Genomic DNA, 20685 nt, shown 5'->3' on the forward strand with positions numbered 1-20685 from the left:
GTGCTGGGAACTGAACCAGGTCCTCTGAATGTTCTCAACCGTGGAGCCGCCGCTCCAGCCTGATTTTTTTTTTTTAAGGTAATGTGTCATATACTCAAGGTGACCTCACACTTTTTTTTTTTTTTTTGGAGACAGGGTTTCTCTGTGTAGGTTTGAAGCCTTTCCTGGAACTCACTCTGTAGACCAGGCTGGCCTTGAACTCACAGAGATCCACCTGCCTCTGCCTCCCAAGTGCTGGGATTAAAGGCGTGCGCCACCACCGCCGCCCGGCAACCTCACACTTCTTATGCAACCAAGGTGGCCTTGAATTCTTGATCCCCCTACCCTCACCTCACAAGTGCTGGGGTTACGGGTGTGTGCCACCATTCACAAGGCAGTGACCTTTCACCAAGGTCATGCTAGAGCAGTGCTGTGCTGGCTAACCCATCCCAGACCCCTTTAGGGGTCATAACAACCTAATGTATGTCTGGACGATGGCCTGGACCCAGGCCAACAAGGACTGGACCGCTGTGGTGGGAGCTGACCTGGAAAAAGAGAATAAATGCAGAGGAACACAGTGCAGTTTCTTTATTATTATTTATTTATTTTGGTTTTTTAAGACAGTTTCTCTGTGTAACAGCTCTGGCTGTCCTGGAACTCACTCTGTAGACTGAGCTGGCCTCAAACTCACAAGAGATCCACCTGCCTCTGCCTCCCAAGTGCTGGGATTAAAGGCGTGCGCCACCACCACACAGCTTTATTATTTTATTTTTAATTTTTATTTGTTTGGGTTTTTTGTTTTTTTGAGAGGCAGGGTCTCACTATGTAGCCCTGGCTGTTGTGGAGCTCAGGCTGGCACTCAGAAATCCGCCTGTCTCTGTGTCCTCAGTGCTGGGATCAAAGGTGTGTGCCAACATTCCCTGCTCACAGTGAAGGTTCCTGTCATCTGTGAAAAGCAACTAGCTGAAGCTGCCTTGGAGAAGCAGAGTGGAGGCTGCTGGGGAAGGAGGTCCTTTTGAGAGCTGCAGGAGGGGCGGAGGCAACCTGGGTTGAACAGAAAAGTCCTCGGGGACAGCAAGTGCGAAGGCCCTGAGACAGGATGAGCTTGAGGTTAGGAGATGCTGAGGCTGGCCCTTGGACAAGGGAGAGGTGAGGGCTGAGGCCGTCACACAGCCTCATGCCACCGGCGGACATGTCAGCCGTTCATCCTTTGAACAAGCACTCCCAAGCCTCCGGAATACAGGAGTGAATGTATATTATGGTCTGTCGTAGTCGGTCGGTCTTTGTACCGCCAGTTCTCAGATAACATGGAGACTTCTTGTTATGAATGCGTGACTTGAGCTTAGGCTTGTTCCCAACTAGCTCTTATAAATTAAATTAGCCCATTTATATTAATCTGCTTTCTACCTCGTGGCTCATTACCTCTCCTCCATACTGTACGTCCGACCTCCTCTCGCTGGCTTAATCCTGTGGGCTTCAGATTCTCTCCAGAGTCCTCTCTCCCTGGAAGTTCTGCCTGTCCTCTACACCTATTGGCCATTCTGCTCTTTATTAAAACAATCAAAAGGCGCCTTACACAGAGACACATCTTCACAGTGTACAAAAAGATTATCTCACAATAGTGTGTATGTAGTCAGGCTGCTGTGTGGCTCCAGGCATGGTGGTCCAAGCCTGTAATTCCAGAATTCAGGAGGTGAAGGAAGGAAAATCATCTTTGGCTATATAGCAAGTTTGAGGCCAGCCTGGCCTATAAAAGAGCCTGTCTTTAAAAAATGCCCCAGGGTAATTTCTGCAATATTAACGAGGAGAAAGGGGGCCTGTTGAGGACACAAAATGACAGTCTTCTGGAAAACATTTAAAATATGTGCCTGTTTGTACTTGTGTGTAGGTGCACCTGTAGGCCAGAAGAGGGCGCTAGGTGTCCACCTAGTCCTTTGAGGCAGGGTATTTCCTGAATCTAGGACTAATGTTCTTGGCTGGGCTGTATCCCAACAGGCCCCAACAATCTTTTGTGTCTTCCCTGTCTCAGACCTGGGGTTATAGGCATTCGTGGGACACCCAGTTTGTTAATGGGTGCCACGTGTCGATTTTGCCTAATGACTGCTCAGTGAGTGATTTTAACTGCTGGGCCAGCACTTATTTGTCAGATGGGACCCATCTTGCCACTGTCCCTAACGTTTGCCCACCACTGGCCACTACATCCACGGGAAGGGGCGTTAGTATTTGTCATTGCGTGAACGATAGTAAACGGTGGCGCAAACCTGACTAGCTATTCTAGAGGCCACGGCAGAGGGTTTCAAGTTCTGGACAGAAGGAGTTCAAGACTAGCCTGGTAATTTGTCAAATGTCTCAGAAGTAAAAAGTGGCTGGAAATACGCTCCGTTGAAATGAAACAGCATGTGCCTAGGTGGTGGGTGGAGGGCAGCCTGGGTTTAGGCGGCTTGTGCTGCCCTCTGGTGGCAGAGCCGGGTTGGTGACGTGCAGGTCAAGCATGACTCAGGAGGGTAGGCATCTGTGCCCACCTCTTGAGGAAGATCTAGGTGTGTGCTACTTCCCACCTGTAACTCGCACCACCTTAGGTGGAACCCAGACTTCCCAGGCCTCCCCTTGGGATGGCGAAGACCATGAGCTGGAGGTAGGAAGGCCAGCAGGGTCAGCTGACCTCAGCTGAGGGCCCCATCCAGCCCGCCTGGTTTCTAAGGCGCAAGTGCACTCTAAACGGCAGCGGGTGAGGAGGGGGCATATTTCACAACACAGTGTTCACACGTCACTAGCCACTGTGAAGTGCAGCCGTCACCCACCATCGCCCACCATCGCCCACCATGCTGTTCATGCCCACACCCTCCCAGCTTCAAGTGGGTGTGTGCAGCAGAGACCAGAAGGCCGGATGCCAATGCTGCTCTGTGGCCCTTTAAGAAAAGGCTTTGAGCCGGGCGGTGGTGGCGCACGCCTTTAATCCCAGCACTCGGGAGGCAGAGCCAGGTGGATCTCCGTGAGTTCGAGGCCAGCCTGGGCTACCAAGTGAGCTCCAGGAAAGGCGCAAAGCTACGCAGAGAAACCCTGTCTCGAAAACCAAAAAAAAAAAAAAAGAAAGAAAAGGCTTTGAACCCTTTGTAGCCTGAGATTTGAATTTCCCAAGCCCTCAGTTTCTCTCCCAAGGCACACATGCCCAGGGTGTGTGTGTGTGTACCTGAAACTCACTCTGTAGACCAGACTAGCCTCAGACTCAGATCCACCTACCTCTGTATCCTGAATGTTGAGATTAAAGGTGTGTGCAGCCGCCGCCACCCCCCAGCTTGGTTTTGTTTTGACATAGCATCCCATTCTGCAGCCCTGGCTGGCCTCAAATTTAGAGAAATCTGCCCGACTTTGCAAAGTGCTGGGTTAAAGGAAGGTGTGCACTACCCTACCTGGCCATTGTGTGTGTGTGGCAGGGCAGGCGGGGTGGGGTGGGGTGGAGTGGGTGACTGCAGTGCCCGGTGTGGGTGCTGGGAACCAAACTGGTTCCTCTGAAAGCAAGGGCAATCACTTTGACAAGACTTTGGAGTCTGGTGTATGAGCATAGAAATTTGCCCACCCCCACACCTTCCCCCGTCTCTAGAAAGACATTACAAATGAACAACTTGCCAGGCAGTGGTGGCCTTTAATCCCAGCACTTCGGAGGCAGAGGCAGGCAAATCTCCAAGTTCAAGACTAGCCTGGTCTACATAGTGAGTTCCAGGACATCCAGGGATACACAGAGAAACCCTGTCTACTACTACAACAACAAACAAACAAACAAAATTCTACCTTCCCCTTTCTCATAGGACCTGTTTTAGAAAATACTATGGTGATCAGAAAGGTTGGTTTCTTCTATTTAGAGCTGTAGAATATTCCAGTTCTAGAAAGGACCCATCTTGGGGGCTGGGGAGATGGCGCAGCAGTTAAAAGCACTGGCTGTTCTTCCTGCCTTTGATTCCCAGCACCACATGCTGGCTCCCAGGGAATCTGGCGCCCTCTCTGCCCTCTCTCAGCAGTGATCCTGTGCCTCTCCTGGCCTCCACAAGCACTGTATGCACATGGTGTGTAAACATGCATGTAGGCAAACACCAACGTATACAGAATAAAAGTAAAGTGTATGGGGAGTGCAGTTAGAGAATGGACCAATCTTGTTTTTGAGACAGTCCAGGCCGGTCTCGAATTCATAGCAATCATTCATCTGCCTCCCAAGTGCTGGGATGACAGGATATGTTACCACACAGGCAGGCCATCTTTATAGTTCTATGTGTATGTCAGGAGGGTACTCTGTGTGTGTGTGTGTGTGTGTGTGTGTGTGTGTGTGTGTGTGTGTGTGTGTGTGTGTGTGTCAATGTCAGGTGTCTTCCTGTCTGATTTTTTTGTTTTGTTTTGTTTTGTTTTTAGAGTCAAGGTTTCTATGTGTAGCCTTGGCTGTCCTGGAATTCACTCTGTAGACCAGGCTGGCCCCAAACTCACAGAGATCCACCTGCTTCTGCCTGCGAGTGCTGGGATTAAATGCGTAAGCCATTACCGGCCAACATTGTATTATTTTTTGAGATAGGATTTCTCACTGAACATGGCGGACTGACTGCCCAGCTAGCCCCAAGGATGCCCCTCTCTCTGTCCCCCAGCGCTGGAATTACAGGCATGCTGGCTTTGTGGGGGGTGCTGGGGACCATCCCCACTCAGGTCCTTGTTTGCACAGTCAGCGCTTTCTGAACGAGCCATCTCCGCAGATCCCACCCCATTCTTCAGACCCAGCTGTCTCGGGATGAGGTCAGTTCAGGCCCAGGAACTATAAACTATATTCCAGTGCAGCAAAGGACCTTGGCTTTGCTCCTGAGCGCCGTGGACATGCAGGATCGGTTCCCAGAAAAGGGCATGCAGGATCAGTTCCCAGGAAAAAAGGTCAAGGGGTGTCTGTGCTCTCCATTTTAATTGCTGTCAGCGAAAAGTCCTCCTCCCAGGCTGTGCGGTATCTCAGCCGCCTGTCTCCCGACACCCCTGCCAGCTCAGAGTGTTATCAGCTGTTCGGTTCTCTGCCCATCTGATAGGTGCTCAAATCTGCATTTCCTCTGCTCTGTTTCTCTGAGTCTGGTATGTCCTGGGTCCTGAGAGATGTCCTGATTTCCCAGATGCCCCTGTGTAAAATATGCATTTTAGAGTCCCAGAAATAGATGCATGGGTCTCTGAATTATGAAGTGTTCCAATTCCTTGTGACCGTTTCTGTTTTCCCGGAAGACAGTGCAGCAGTAATGTGGTAGTGGTTAATCCTTCTGGGGGGTGGGGAAGGTCTTGAGAAAGTCTTACTTTGTAGCTACATAGCCCAGGCTGGCCTGGAACTCAGGGTAGGTCAGGTTAGCCTCAGATTCACTATGATCCTCCTGCCTCAGCCTCCTGAGTGTTGGGGTGTGAGCCACTATACCCTGTGTAATTGATTGTCAGCTTGACCATATCCTGGAAGCATGATTGACATATGCCTCCTCGATTGTCAACTTGACCATATCCTGGAAGCATGATTGACATATGCCTCCTGGATTGTCAACTTGACCATATCCTGGAAGCATGATTGACATATGCCTCCTCGATTGTCAACTTGACCATATCCTGGAAGCATGATTGACATATGCCTCCTCGATTGTCAACTTGACCATATCCTGGAAGCATGATTGACATATGCCTCCTCGATTGTCAACTTGACCATATCCTGGAAGCGATGATTGACATATGCCTCCTCGATTGTCAACTTGACCATATCCTGGAAGCACATCGGATATTAGTAAACTGCACCTCTGTGTGTGAGAGAGAGCGTTTCTGGGGATGGCTAGCTAAGGGCTGCCACCCTGAGTACACAGCACCATCCCATGGCCTGCAGCCTGAGTGAACAGAAGAGGGAAGGAAGACGGCCAGCAGTGAGACCAGGACACCGACCGAGCTTGAGTTTTGTTGGGCGCACAACATGCTTTTCTGCCATGAGTTCGAGACCAGCTTGGGCTGTTTCGCAGATAAGAGAGAGAGAGAAAGAGAGATGGGGGAGGGAGAGACAGAGGAGGGGAGGGGATAGGGACTGGGAGAGGGAAGAGAGAAAGGGGGGGTTGGGGTTCAAGTCACGGCTCCGCCGCTCACAGGCTTTGACTCTGGTCTCAGTCACTGAGTGACGGCTTAAGGGAGTGGTCTTCTCCGTTCCACCACAGCTTCAGGGGTGGAATTCAGATCCCATTTGTCAGGCAAAGGCTTTTACCTGCTGAGCCCTCTGACCAGCCCAGAAGTGGGCCAGGCTGACCTCCCACTCGGGATCCCCCGGCCCTGTCTCTTCAGTGAACCCTACTGGAAAATGCAGCCACCCAGCCCACTTTCTTCTTTCTTTTTCTGCTTTCCTTCTTTCTTTTCTTTTTAAACTTTGTTTTTTGTTATGAGTGTTCTGTCTGCACATATGTTGACCATGTGCACATCCCATGCCCACAGAGGCCTTAAGAGGGCACTGGAGCTCCTTGAGGCAGAGTTACAGACAGTTGTGAGCCACCATCTGGGTGCTGGGAAGTGAACCAAGGTTGCCTGGAAAAGCAGCCAGTGCTCTTAACTGCCAAGCCACCTCTCCAGCCCTTCCTTCCTTCCTTCTTTCCTCTCTCTTCACACACACACACACACACACACACACACACACACACACACACACACACACACAATCATATGTATGAGACAGAGGCTCTACAGCGCTCTACAACCGCAGCTCTAGACCCCTGGACTGCCATTCCTTAACCTCCAGCCACAAAAATGACACACACAAAATCCAGACACTGCACGGAACGATTTACACCAACAATCACAGGCTGGGCCTCGGGGTGTGCCTCTGCAGCAGTGTTGAGCTGGGGCTCAGTCCGGCCCCTAGGAAAAGCCCCGAATGCTCATCAGTGGAGATGTGGATGGATGGCTCCATGACCCACCCCACCCACCCTCTCCCACTCCTGCAGGGCTGAGGAGCAATGACATCACTTACTAAAAAGTCTTCCAGATACACTCAGCCAGCCCCTGGGGAGGATCTGAAGCCATTAAGGGGCTGTCACATGCGCTGTTAACCACAGACCTCTTGCAGGGTCCCGTTCCTCCTCCTTAGTGTCCATGGCCTTTCTGTAAATAGCCTGCTCGATTTCCTGTCTGGAGTCTGTGTGCAGAAGCTGGGGCATGAGGTGGTGGCTATCGACATAAGCTTTGTTATCACTTCTTGAGTTGATTTTAAGTGACATGTGCCTTTCCTGTCCAGAGAGTCCCCTGGACTCCCATGTTTTCCCACTTTGGTAGAACAGAATTTATTTTATTTTTCCCCTTTTTAAGACAGGGTCTCACTATGTGGCTTTGGCTGGTCTCCGGCTAGATATGGAGACCAGACTGGCCTGGAGCTTGCTGTGTAGACCAGGCTGGGCTGAAACTCATAGAGCTCTGCCTGCCTTGGCCTCCCGAGCATTAGTATTAAAGGCATGTGACATATGCCCAACCTGTTTTTCCATTATTAAAAAAATTCTATCTTTTATTTATGTTTGTGTGAATGTTGTCTGCCATGTGTGTGCTGGTGCCCACAACCAGATAAGTCAGTTTTCCTGGATCTCGAGTCTCCTAACTTGAATGAGTGCATGCTGGGAATGAATATTGGGTCCTCTGGAAGAGTGGGAAGCTTTCTTAACCACTGAGCCATCTCTCTAGCCTCTCATTTAAAATGCAACCTTTTGTTTAGTATCATGATTGTAGGGGACATGTTAAACCATCTTGGTGGTCTTCCTTTGTTTATTTTTATTTTTTGAATTTTTTTATGAGTTTTTGTTTGCATGTGTATATGTGTACCATGTGAGTGCCCATGGAAGCCAGAAGAAGGCCTTGGGTCCCCTAGAACTGGAGCTGTGGATAACTGTGCACTGCCATGAGGATAGGGGGACTTGAATCCAGGTCCCCTGCCGTATGTGCTCTCAACAGCTGAGCTGTCTCTCCCCGTTTGGTTGGTTTCTGCCTTTCTTTCTTCCTTTGGGTTTTTTTTTTTTTTTTTTTTTTTTTTTTTTTTTTATTTTTGGTTTTTCGAGACAGGGTTTCTCTGCGTAGCTTTGCGCCTTTCCTGGAGCTCACTTGGTAGCCCAGGCTGGCCTCGAACTCACAGAGATCCGCCTGGCTCTGCCTCCCGAGTGCTGGGATTAAAGGCGTGCGCCACCACCGCCCGGCTTCCTTTGGGTTTTTTAAAAATATTTTTTAAAGATTTATTTACTTATGTATACAGTGTTCTGCCCGCATGTGTCCCTGCATGCCAGAAGAAGGCACCAGATCTCATTACAGATGGTTGTGAGCCACCATATGGTTGCTGGGAATTGAACTCAGGACCTTTGGAAGAGCAGCCAGTGCTCTTAACTTCTGAGCCATCTCTCCAGCCTGTGTTTTTTGTTTTTCGAGACAGGATTTCCCTGTGTAACCTTGGCTGGCCTGGAACTCGGAGATCCACCTGCCTCTGTCTCCTGAGTGCTGGGATTAAAGGCGTGTGCTACCACTGCCTGGAAAAGTGATATTATTTTTTTTTCTTTTGGTTGGGGAACTCAAAGTAACTTTTGTTTTTCGTTTTTTGAGACAGGTCTATTAATGTATTAATATTATTAATTTATTATTAATACATTATTTTATTTATTTATTAATACATTGTTATTTATTATTAATACATTAATTATTAATGTATTAATTAATATTAATTTAATGTCTATTAAAGTAGCTCTGGCTGTCCTGGAACTCTCTATGTAGATGAGGATGGCCTCACAGAGATCCACCTATCTCTGCCTCCCCACACTGAGATTAAAGCTGTGCTCAACCTGACTGGCTGCTGTCCTGGATCTCACTTTGTAGACCAGGCTGGCCTTGAACTCACTGAAATCCACCTGCCTCTGCCTCCCAAGTACTCGGTTAAGGGTGTGCACCACCACCACCTGGTTTAAATGTAATTTTTAAGGCTCTGACATTCAACAATTTACAAGAATTTCCTGAAACTGACAAGGTTCACACCTCCCCCCAACACCCCTCACCCCGCCCCAACTGCTCAGGGGAGGAGACTGATGATAGCTCGCTGAAGTCTTGCTCCAGGGCTGGGATGATCTTTTTACACTTGCACACATATATGGACACACACACAATAAATTAATAGACATAAGGGGCTGGAGAGACGGCTCATTGGTTAAGAGCATTGGCTGCTCTTCCAGAGGCCCAGGTTCTGTTCCCATCATCCACTTCCCACTTGGCAGCTAACAACTATTTGTAAGTCCAGTGCCAGGGGATCTGATGCCCTCTCCTAACCTTCATAGGCACTGGGCACACAAATGTGTGCACAGACATATATGCAGATAAAAACATCCATATATATAAATAAACTTTTTTTTTTTCCGGAGCTGAGGACCGAACCCAGGGCCTTGCGCTTACTAGGCAAGCATTCTACCACTGAGCTAAATCCCCAACCCCCATAAATAAACTTTTTAAAATTAAGTACAAAACCTGATTTCACTCCTCGATGTGTGACCCAGGAAAAACTAACTGCTCCCGCCTCAAGTGTCCTTATCTGACAAATGTAGACATTAAGCGCTGCTCTGCGAAGCTTCTTTGCTAGGGTCATTGAGGATTAAATAATACTTGGAGAGCACTTAGTGCCGAGCACTCGTCTAAATTCGGTAGTTAACAACTTTAATCTTCCCACCAATCCGATAAACAGGATTCTCTCATGCCCATCAGCTGAGCTCAAACGCACTGAGCCTGGATGAGTGGCAGGAGGACTCCCTCTCTGGGGACTCGCTGTGACGTCAGGAAAGGGGCGGAGTCTTCCCGCGGGAACGTGTGCCCTGAGTACTACAACTCCCAGCAGGCCATCGCTGAACTACAATAACCAGTATGCCCCGGGGCGTGAATTTTAACCTCTTCCTCTTGCGTCGTTCTTCTCGTGGGAATTTGCATGCTCACTTTCGCTTGCAAGATGTGTCTGCTGGCAGAGCATTTGTGAGCGTAGGGGATAAAGGGCTGTGTTTTAGCCTTCACTTCACCTACTGACTCTGAATCTCCGTTTTCTCATCTTTCTTTTCCTCTCTTTTCCGAAACAGGATCCTTCTGTAGCCCTGGCGGACTGGCCTGGAACTTCCTATTTAACCCTTATTTGAAAAGAATTTTTTGCTGCTTTTGCTTACGAATATTTTCTGTATGCATGCATGTATATACACCACACGCATGTCTGATGCCTAAGCGGTCAGAAAAGGACTCGGAGTTTCTGACAGTTGTGAGCTGCTGTGTAGGTGCTGGGAATGGAACCCGGGTCCTCGGCAAGAGCAGCAAATACTCGTAACGGTTGAGCCATCTCTCCAGCCTCCCTTTCCTCGACTGTAAAATAGGACTATTCTTAGGAGTGCCTGGGATTTGTACGTGGCTTAGTGAATGCCAGCTTTCCTGGTGTGCCTTCATCCTCTCATGGTCAAGGGGTTTCATCAAAGCATGAAGGGTGATTCTGCATTCCCTTTTCAGATGCTAGGTGTTTCAGACCTCTGGGGTATTCCTTGTCGTTTGAGACAGGATCTCAACTATGTAGCCCAAGCTGGCCCTAACTTGATCCTCCTGCCTCAGCCTCCCTACTGCTGGAACTACAGGGGTGTACCATGTCCAGCTGTCTTGACAAACCTGTTAGCAGAAGCCACCCAAAAAGGTAAACAGTGCAGACTCATACCCAAAGATTCTCACTTCTGAAGTGAGTCAGCCTCAAGAGCTAAATTGCTTTTCGGTGGCCTGAAGTGCAGAGCAAATACTGTCTGTGCTTCCAAAGGCCGATTTGTGTCATGTGATACGTGAAGCAAAGGCAAATGGCATGGCATGTAGCTGGAAAACTTGGCATTCTGAAAGTTATAGCCAAAGGGCTCTGGTTGGAGAAGTCTTGGAAGTCTTTCCCAAGGGAGTGACAGATTGACTGGTGGGAACAAGAGGAGAGATAGAAGGCTCTGAAGAGAGGGAGACCACGAGAGAGGGTCCAGCAGCCCTTTCTTTGTTGTTGTTGTTTGTTTTTGTTTTTCACGACAGGGTTTCTCGGTGTAGTTTTGGTGCCTGTCCTGGATCTCGCTCTGTAGCCCAGGCTGGCCTCAAACTCAGAGATCCGCCTGGCTCTGCCTCCCGAGTGCTGGGATTAAAGGTGTGTGCCATCACTGCCCGGCTCCAGCAGCCTTGGAAAGAACCAATGCCACACTAGGGAGGTGATGCATGTGTCCAGCCTATGTAAGGTCAAGGCTAGCGTGAGGCTGGTGTGGTATGGTGGATGGAAACCTGGAGACACACCTCAGTAAGCAAGTACAGCATTGGGACAGGGAAAGCCGCCTCCGTACTACGATGCCACAGACACACCTCTTGAGCAGCGAGCATCGGGCCAACCCTGGGAGCAGAGCCCTGTACGTTGTGTAGCCATCCTTCCCAGTTTGTCTGGAGACTGGTCCCTCTGTGTTCTGGAGGAACTGTAACAGACTCCTTTTAGTCTGGTGTACGTATGTCTGTCTTCTGCACTGGATGATAATCCTGAGCTGACCACATACTTCCTAAAGGGGGAATGCAGTGGAGATGTTAACACCCAACAGGTGACCAATGGGACCTTCTGGTGAAGGTTTCCGGCTTCCTTGTCCCTCTGCAGGCGCTTAGCAGTGCGACCTGGAGCCGGCTACTTCACCTTTCTCAACCTTGGTTTCCACATTCACTTAGGACTTCACAGCAAAGTTGGCTTCGGGATGGGTTTACAGTGTATGCAGATGCGTGTCTCTAAGACCTTTGCATATTCAAGTCTGTGTTGAAACGAGATCGACAAAGGAGGCCTTTCCTAATTGTTCCCTACTGCCCCTTCATAGGGAAAACGTTTGTTTACTTCTCTGTGCACCTAGAATGCAAGCCCTGGAGAACAGACTCTTGCTTCTTTGGGGGTGTTACCATCTCCAGCACCTAGCAGTTCTACAGAATAGGTGCATAATAAATATCTGAATGAATGAATGAATACTTAATTGCAAGAGTGAAAAGATGCGACGCTAGGGATGTGGCTCCCTTAGTAGAGCTTGCATAGCAGGCCAAAGCTCGGGGTCCTTCTAAACCACCCCCAGCCCTCCTAAAACCAGGTGTAACGCAGGCCTGCGACCTAAGCTTTTGGAAAGTGGAAGCTGTAGAATCAGAAATTCAAGGTCATCCTCCTCTATAAAGTGAGCTCGAAGGCAGCCGCGCTACCTGAGACCCTGTATCAAACAAACAAGACCCCTAAAAAACAAAATAAATAAAAAATAAAAAAAATGGCAGACGAATGCCTCAGGAAGGTTCAACTCCCTAGCAGCGCCCTCTCCTTTCAAGCCTGAGACCCCGTAGCAGCAGCGACGCTGGAAACAAGATTGTGGGGGCCACAGTCTGACCTATTCAGGCCTCTCGGCTGTTTTTCTTTTCTTCAGGTACCCCATAACAAAGATCATCTGGCCTGGGTTCCAGTTCTGACTCAGCTACTTAACAGCTGAACTGGACATCTCCTGGCTTCATTTTCGCATTTAATAATAACCTGCTCGCGACGGAGCGAGAGGGGAGCCCAGCGAAGAAAGGCGCCGGGCGCCGGGCTCCGCAGCCCTGCTCCGCTCGGCTCTCCCCACACAGCGTGCTCACCCCGGGCCCCGCCGTCGAGCACCTGCGCACCTCCTCCGCGCCCGCGCGGGGCGGGACTGGCAGGTTGCCCCGCCCCTCGTGCTTGCTCGCGGAAGACCCGGGCGAAGCCCTTCCCGCCCGGCTCGTGCGACCCCGAGCGGGCGTCAGCGGCACCGTCTGCGGCTGCGCCCACGCTTGCGCCTGCGCACCAGCGCCCGGGAAGCTCAAAGGGGGGGTGAAGAAGGGGCCGGCCTTCGAGCGACAGCGACGCAAGATGGCAGCCACCACAGGCTCGGGTGAGCGGAGGCGCCGGGCGTGCTGGCGGATGCGGCGCGGGCTGGCTGGGCTGGGCCTGGGGCTAGCAGAGGCCGTGGTGGCCGGGACGGGGCTCCGCGCTCTCCCTGCGGCTGCTCTTGGCGGCGCGGCCCGGGCCGGGACGAGCAGGCGGCGGCCGGAAGCCCGGGCGGGGGCAGCGGGGCCGTGGGCGGTGCGGCCAAGCCGGAGGTTCCGCGGGCGCCTCCGGGGGTTGGGGGTGGGGGAGGCCGGCCGAGGGGCCGAGCGAGCCGGGGAACGCCCGGGTGAGGCCCCCACTGAGCCGGCCCGAGCGACGGGGAGCCGGGGATGCCTGGTGGGGGACGCGGGCGCAACCCGAGGGAGCACGGGAGGAGACGGAGCCTCGCGGGCCGCAGGCGAGGCCACCCCAGGGCCCAGCGCCAGTTTGGGGTCGAGGCTAGGAGAGGGAGAGCTCATGGTGGTCGCTTCCCGGGGAAATCGGGGCATCTGCACGGGCTGAGCCAGGGCGTCCGTAGCGGGAGCAGGCCTGGGTGATGGAGACCAGGGTCTGCCCAGCTAGGTTTCAGGGGGCGCGCATGTGGGGTGGGCACGAGCAGGTGCCTCGGGAGCCCTGCGAGGGGTCTGTAGGGTCGTGTCACCGGTGGGAAGGCTTGGGGTGCAGTCCCGCAGATGTTTCTTTTAGAGAAGAAAAACCTCCTCTTCCTGCACCGGGCGGATGGAGGAAGTGCCTGTTTGGTGGAGGCGGTCACTTCGGATAATTGGGGAAAATATATGGGTTCAATTCAGAAACCCCCCCATTATCTGGATGGGTGGGAGAGGAACACTCAAATGGGAACTCTTGGATGACACAGAAGGACTAGCAAGAGGGGAAGACGGTGGCGCTTTTAGGGGAGAAGCCCTGCCAGTTTCTGGTGGGCTAAGAGACGCCTGCTGTGCCACCACCTGTGACGGGCCTGAGGGGAAACCTGAAGGGTCCGCCTCAGCGCTGACAACTTAACACTTGATAATTGGAGTACGGGCTCTGGCGGTCTAGAGGTGGGGTAGGCATTGATGAAGGGGATCCTCCGGGTCCGGGGAAGCAGGAGAGTCTGGCTGTTCGAGTGAATGATTCAGAAGAGAGTGGGTGCCCCTTTTTGATGAGAAGCTGCACCTTCAGGAGTCTGGTAGTGGTGGTGGTCAAGGGGTAAGCATGGGCCGCCAGCCTGGGTACTGGCATCTTGGAGCTGTGTGAGGCCCCACCAGCAACAGAGTCAGGGTTGGGTTGGTTGGAGGGGGGTCGTCTTTCCAGGATTAGGACTTGTATTCCAAGGAGCCCTCCTTGTGTGTGTTAGGAGAGGGTGGTGGTGCCGGTGGTGAAGGGATGCGAAGTAGAGAGGTTCTGCTTGCAGTGACCCACCACACACTGCCTGGGATCTCCTGGAGAAGACTGTACGGTGCTGAGTCAGTCATTCACCAACACATGGCATGGGCACTCCAGGAAGACCAAGGCTGAGTCAGGCTGGACTGGGGTGGGGCGGGGGCATCTCTCAGAGCAGTGCCCCTGCTGGGCCTGGGAGTGCAGCACCTGGCAGCCAATATTGGGGTGGCACTGCCACTCGGCTCAACTTGTCGTCACTTGAGACCATCTCACAATCCGGTTTGACAGCTGCTTCTAACTTCTGAGACCTGCCAGTGCTTCCTAAGTACAGGGAGGGGAGATACCAACAGCAGCAGCTGCTGTTGACCGAAATCCAAGAGAGCTGGGGCTGGAGTGTGGCTCAGTGGTAGAGTGTGATCTCGCATGTTGGAGGCCCTGGCTTCCATCCGTGGCACCACAGAAAGAAGCAAGAGCATCTAGTGTCGTTACATATCATAGGGAAGGCTTGGAGGTCCCGTGAGGCATCCCCCAGCTTCCCTCTGGTCCACAGATGGCTACTGGGACCTGTTGTGCACAGCAAACAAGATAGACACACCACTATCCTTGAATTTCATTCCAACTAGACAGAAGGCCATTCAGGGTATAAATAAAGTGACTCCAAAAGCAGGAAGTTCTGGGAAGAAAATTGTGTGCTGTGATGAGGGGGTCTGGAGAGGTCGGGGCAGGCTTCTGGGGCAACATTTGAACTGAGACTCCAGTGGTGGGGAAGAACTGTCAAGGCAGTGGCCCTGTAGTGGGGCCAGCCTGTAGTGGTTCAGCAGGTCAAGGTCCTTGCCCAGCCTTGGGCCCTGAGTCTGATCCCCAGGACCCAAATTTTTCTAGGAAAGAACCAGCTTCCACAAGTTGCCCTCTGACCTCCCTAGGTGCCCCTTCCCCCAATAACTAGGTGTCAGGAAGAAATGTAAAGGCCTTAGTGATGAGATGGAGAGAGATGAATGAACACGTGTCTGGTATGAAGCAGGATTCAGTGTTTGCTGACGAATGAATGCCTTGAAGAGATCTCACTTGTGCCTTGGAAGGCATCAAGAGCCTGTGGAGTGTTAAGAGTGGAAATGGACCTTAATTGGTTAAACTTAGCCTCTGCTCCCCCCTACACCCCTCAGGTGTGCTCAGGCCTGAGTCCACCTTTAGACTGAGCCTTTTCATTAATCCCTGCCCTGGTTGCCAGGAAACCACTGTGTAGCCTTGGAGTTCCTGTAAGGGTTGAGCTCAGGTTTTGTGGGCACTGCTGCTGGCACCTTCCCACATGGTTTGCTGCTGTGATCTTGGCACAAGTCTCAGGAGTGGAGATGCTCACACTACAACCACTCAAGATGTCTGCAGTGGCAGGCACCTTCCCTCCTGTGTTTCCAGGACTGCAGGATATCACACGGTGGCCTTGGCTGCCAGGTTCTTCCTCTCATCCAGCAGCCCACATGCTGTGCTACCCTGCCCTACCCTGCCAGTTAACCAGATACCAAGTGCCAGAGTGACAAGCCCTGGCAGGGTGCCACTGCAAATATGCGTGCAGGGGCGTGGCCTCATGCACACATCCAGCTTCTAGAGATGTCACCATCTGGGCGGTAGCGATTGTAGTCTTTCCTTCCACTCAAGGGTGTCCCCAGACAGCTGGAGGTGGGAGAGGAGCCCCAGTTCCTATGGGTCTCACTGTGAGCCGTCTCGGGTCCCTTACAGCCAAGTGCTTTTTCTCCCCCGTGGCCTGTCCTCGGGATAGCTGCTTCCTGATGGACCTGCCTTCAGTGGGGCCTGCTTGGTGAGCCAGTCCAAGTGGGAATTCTTCTTTTCTTTTCGTGTTATTTTGTGTTGTCATTTTAAGACAGGCTCTCTGTAACCCAGGTTGGTTCTCAACCCATTGTGGAGTTGAGGATGACTTTGACACACCCCTGATCCTCCTGCCTCCGTCTCCCAAGTGTTGGGATCACAGGTATGTGCTGCCAGCTACCACTGTATCAAGAATTGCCACACAGGGGCTGGCAGAGTGGTTCAGAGCACTTGCTATTCCTCCCGAGGTCCAGAGCCCTGTTCTCAGCACCCCAACCCCTCCCACCCCACCCCTACCCCCGTCCGGCAGCTCACAACTGCCTCTGACTCCAGCCTCGGGCTCTAGTACCTCTCTTTTGGCCCATGAGCACTTGCACACATGTGTCATACACAGACACATACATATAAACAGAAAAAAACCAGATCTTTAGAAGAGAATTGCCAAGTGAGTTTTCATGGAGCTTTTGCCCCTTCCTGCTAACTTAAGTTCGGCTCATGTAGCATACTCTCCGAGCACAGCCTTCGGTTGGTTTGGTTCCTAACATCAAAAGGACGACAAACCCATCAGCCTTCCTCTACCTCCACTTTTTCCCTCCCTCTCTTGTTCTTTGTCCCGAGTTGACACTCTACAGAAGGTCATGACAGTGGAATAAATACAAGTCTCAGCTTAATCGAGAAAGGCCACAGCAACACCCAGAGCGGCGTTAGGTGAGGTGATCCCCCGCCCCCCAGAAGGGCTCTCATTATGTAGCCCTAGCTATCCTGGAACTCCCTCAAACTCAGAGATCACCTGCCTCTGCCTCCCCAGTCACGGTGGGACTAAAGGTGAGCACCACCATGAGGTCTGCCTTTAAGGAAGTTGTTCTGTGCACCTTACTCTGAGTAATCCACACCTGCTGAGCTGGGGACACCTGTGTGTCACCCATCGAGTAAGTAGGTGCTCGTCCTCATCTGTGTGCAAGCCTTCAGGATGCTTGATTTCTGGGGGCTTGGGGGGTTTTGTTGTTTTGTTTGGTGGTTTTGAGGCAGGATCTCACTTGGTAGCTTAGACTGCTCTCAGACTCGGGCAGTCCTTCCTGAGCCTGGTCTTACAGGTGTGCACTGCACCCTGGCTCTAAGACTTGAACTTGCACTTGGAGGGCTCCCTGGGTGCCAGGTACATCTCTTCACTTCACGAACTTGTTGAGGCAGATGCCTTCTGGGATGGAGAGGAGACCGAGGCCTGGGTGACACAGCAGCTATTCAGTAAACGCTGGGCTGTTGTAATAAGTTCTCTGACCAGATGCTTGCAGGGAAATTATGTCTGACAGGGTGATGCAGAGGTGCGGAACTCAGAGTGGGGCTGTCCCTGAAGGAAGGGACGGGATTCAGTGGCTCCTTCCTGAACTGGATTTCTGTCTCGTTCTTGGCCTCTGCCCTGTCAGAGAAGATCTGATCTTTGGCTTGGTCACTGATCCCCCAGCAGTCTTCTGTCCTGTCACACTAAGCTGTAAGGATGGACAGATTATGGGAGCTGAAGAGCTGGCTCCGGGGTTAAGAGCATTGGCTGCTCTTGCAGAGGACCCAGGATGGGTTCCCGGCACCCACACCAACTCATGACTCCAGTTCCAGGAGATCCAACGCCCTCAGGCCACCAGGCACACACATGGTGCATTTACATACATGCAGGCAAAACAAAGTAAATAAATCTTTAAAGAAATAACATCAGCCTGCCATGGACTCTTCCACTAGAGCCTCTTGTCTCTGCCTAGATCAGTCAGTCTACAGGCCTGTCATATTGCTGGGCCACCCCCAGAGGTTCTCATCCTGGAATTCCCAGAGGATATCCCAGGCCGGCTTTCAGGCTGACTGGCCATCAGAACAAAAGTCATAGTTTGCCCACTGTCCGGTTTCAGTGATACAGCTTCCCAGGGCACCTGCTAGGCTTTGTCACTTCCTGAGGCTAGAGCAGCACACTGGTCCTAGCACAAGCTGTTGTCTTCCCTGAGCAGGTACCTAAACCAGCCAGCAGCCGCTCTCTCAGGACCCAGAACTCCACCATCATCAACTAGGGCCTGAGCTGAGTGGCTCACACCTTTCATCCCAGCACTTGGGAGGCATAGACGGTCGATCTCTGAGTTCAAAGTCAGCCTGGTTTACAAAGTGAGTTCCAGGACATCCAGAGCTGTTAAACAGAGAAACCTTGTCTCGAAGAGCTGGGGGGGGGGGGGGGCGCGGCGACGGGATGGGGGGGACCTGCGGCCTGGGTCCCTCTCTGCGGGGCAGGACACACAGGCTGCCAGAACCATACCATAGCTTTGTGGTCCCCAGTTCTCCAAAGATGTTTGTATTGTAATTTTATTTATTTGTTTATTAGTTTTGAGGCAAAATCTTACTTTTTTTTGTGGTTTTTCGAGACAGGGTTTCTCTGTGTGGATCTCACTCTGTAGACCAGGCTGGCCTCGAACTCACAGAGATCCACCTGCCTCTGCTTCCCAAGTGCTGGGATTAAAGGCGTGCGCTACCACCGCCTGGCAAAATCTTACTCTTTAGTTCAGGCTGGCCTGGAACTTGTGGCAATCCTCCTACCTCAGCCTCTTTAGTGCTGCAGTTACATATGTGAGCCACTGAATGAGGCTCCCAAAAAATAATTTTATTTTTTAGACAGTTTCACTATGCAGTTCTAGGTGACCTCAGACACGGAGATCATTGCCTCTACCTCTCAAGTGCTGAGGTCAAATACTTGTGCCACCACATCTGTGTTGCCTTGGCTGGCCTGAACTCACTGTGTAGACCAGGCTGGCCTCAAACTCCTAGAGATTGCCTGACTCACCTGGGGTTTTTGTGAGTTTGTTTTTGAGGCTGTGTCTCATGATCTTAGACTGACCTCTAACTTGACTTGTAAAGGAGAGGATAACCACAAACTCCTGGGCCTCTGCCTCTACCTCCCAAGTGCTGGGATTCCAGGCACATACTGCTACACCTAGCTTTGGATGGTGCCGGACTCTGAACTCACAGCCTTTGAATATTTGTCTGCTTTAGAGACGGGATTATGCTGTGTAGCCCTGGCTGGTTGCAATCTCACAGTCTCCCTGCTTCAGCTTCCTGAGGGCTGGGATTGCAGGTAGTATACGCACACCCCAGAATCCTTTTCCCAAGATTTAATGTTTCTATGCTTCGAATTACTGTATTCAGTGTTTCCCTAGGACATCGTATAAAACTATCAAACATTCATGCTTTTTCAACCTGCAGGTCGGTCAGTCTGTCTGGTTGTAGTCCTCTTCCTCCTCCTCTTCTTCTCCTCCTCCGGAGGGTGGCATGTGTTGTGGCATACTTTCGGAGGTCAGAGGACAACTTAGTGGTAGTTGGTTCTCTTCCACCTTGTCAGTTTCAGGGATTGAACTCGGGGCCAGGCTTGGTGACAGTGCATTCACCCTCTGAGCCATATTGCCGGCACCTGGATTTCAGTTGTTTTTTGTTTTTGTTTTTTACTACATTCATTTACTTTGTGTGGTTACATGTGCCACATCACAGGGGTGAAGGTCAGAATTTGCATAGGTTGACTCTTCTGCTCTGTGGGGTCCAGGGCTAGAACTCAGGGAGGCAGGCTTGGCAGCAAGGGCATTGACCCACTGAGCCAACCTGCCAGTCCTAGATTTCACTTTTTGCCATAACTGCACGTCTGATTTTGAACTCATTCTGTGTTTGAATTCATGCCCTGAGGTTCTGGGACTGAGGTGCCCTTAGGCCACATGGATTTCAGTGCTTTGTAGACAGAACAACACTAGTTGTATTAGCTTCCTGTGCTGTTTCTAAAGGCTTGGGACACCAGTAACACACGTTCATGAGTTTTCCTCTGAGGAGCCCTCTCTAGGGGTTGGGCATTATCCTCTGGGTGTAGTGCTTAGAGAGGTCTGGGCTCAAGCCCAGCACAGGAAAGAGCCTTTTCTCTTGTGAAGTTTGGTGAGGAACCAGTTCACCTTAGTATATATTAAAAAAAAGAATAAGCAAGGCCTAGTGGCCCAGACTGGTAAACCTACCCAACTACAGGAGAGGCAAAGGCAGGAAGATCAGAAGTGGAAGGGTCGCTTCAGCTGTAGAGGCAGTTCAAGGCCAGCTTGCACACTTTAGTGAGATACTGCCTCCAAAGAAGTGAAATGAGATTTGGAGATAATACAGCTCAGTAGTAGAGTCATTGACTGGCATGCGCCAAACCCTGGGTTCAATCCTCAACAACCACTACCACCCCCCAAAAAGTTTCCCTCAGATTCCTAGATTTTTTTTTTTTTTTTTAAACAGAGGAAGGCTGTTGGAACCATCTGTGATGTGGCACACCTTTAATTCTAGCGCTGCTGAGGCAGAGGCAGGTGGATCTGAGTTGGAAGCCGGCCTGGTCTACATAGCAAGTTCAGGACAGCCAGGGCTGTAAAAGAGACCCTGTCTCAAAAAACTAAGTACAAATTTTTAAAAGCTGGTCCAGGTGTGGTGGCATATCCCTTTAATTCCAAACCCTAGGGAATCAGGAGCAGGTAAACCCTGAGTTCACAGCCAGTCTGGTCTACATAGCAAGTTTCAGGCCAACCAAAGCTACAAGCTAGGCTGGGGGCTGGGAATGG

The 20685-nt window shown here is 51.4% G+C and overlaps 1 protein-coding gene across 2 annotated transcripts in view; it reads left to right on the top strand.

The window, feature by feature from the left end:
* Positions 1 to 12744: 12744 nt before the first annotated feature.
* Positions 12745 to 20685, top strand: part of Ube2v1 (ubiquitin conjugating enzyme E2 V1) — a 28186-nt gene continuing 20245 nt past the window's right edge. Inside the window, exon 1 of one of the 2 annotated variants that reach the window (XM_006992626.4) lies at positions 12745 to 12914. In XM_006992626.4, the coding sequence (XP_006992688.1) occupies positions 12893 to 12914 (22 nt within the window). In that variant the 5' untranslated portion in view covers positions 12745 to 12892. Of the gene's footprint in view, positions 12915 to 13167; positions 13197 to 20685 lie in introns of those variants that run through there. The other variant, XM_076571115.1, reaches the window with a different exon arrangement.

The sequence above is a fragment of the Peromyscus maniculatus genome, chromosome 4 (assembly GCF_049852395.1).
Source record: "Peromyscus maniculatus bairdii isolate BWxNUB_F1_BW_parent chromosome 4, HU_Pman_BW_mat_3.1, whole genome shotgun sequence".
NCBI classification, from domain to species: domain Eukaryota; kingdom Metazoa; phylum Chordata; class Mammalia; order Rodentia; family Cricetidae; genus Peromyscus; species Peromyscus maniculatus.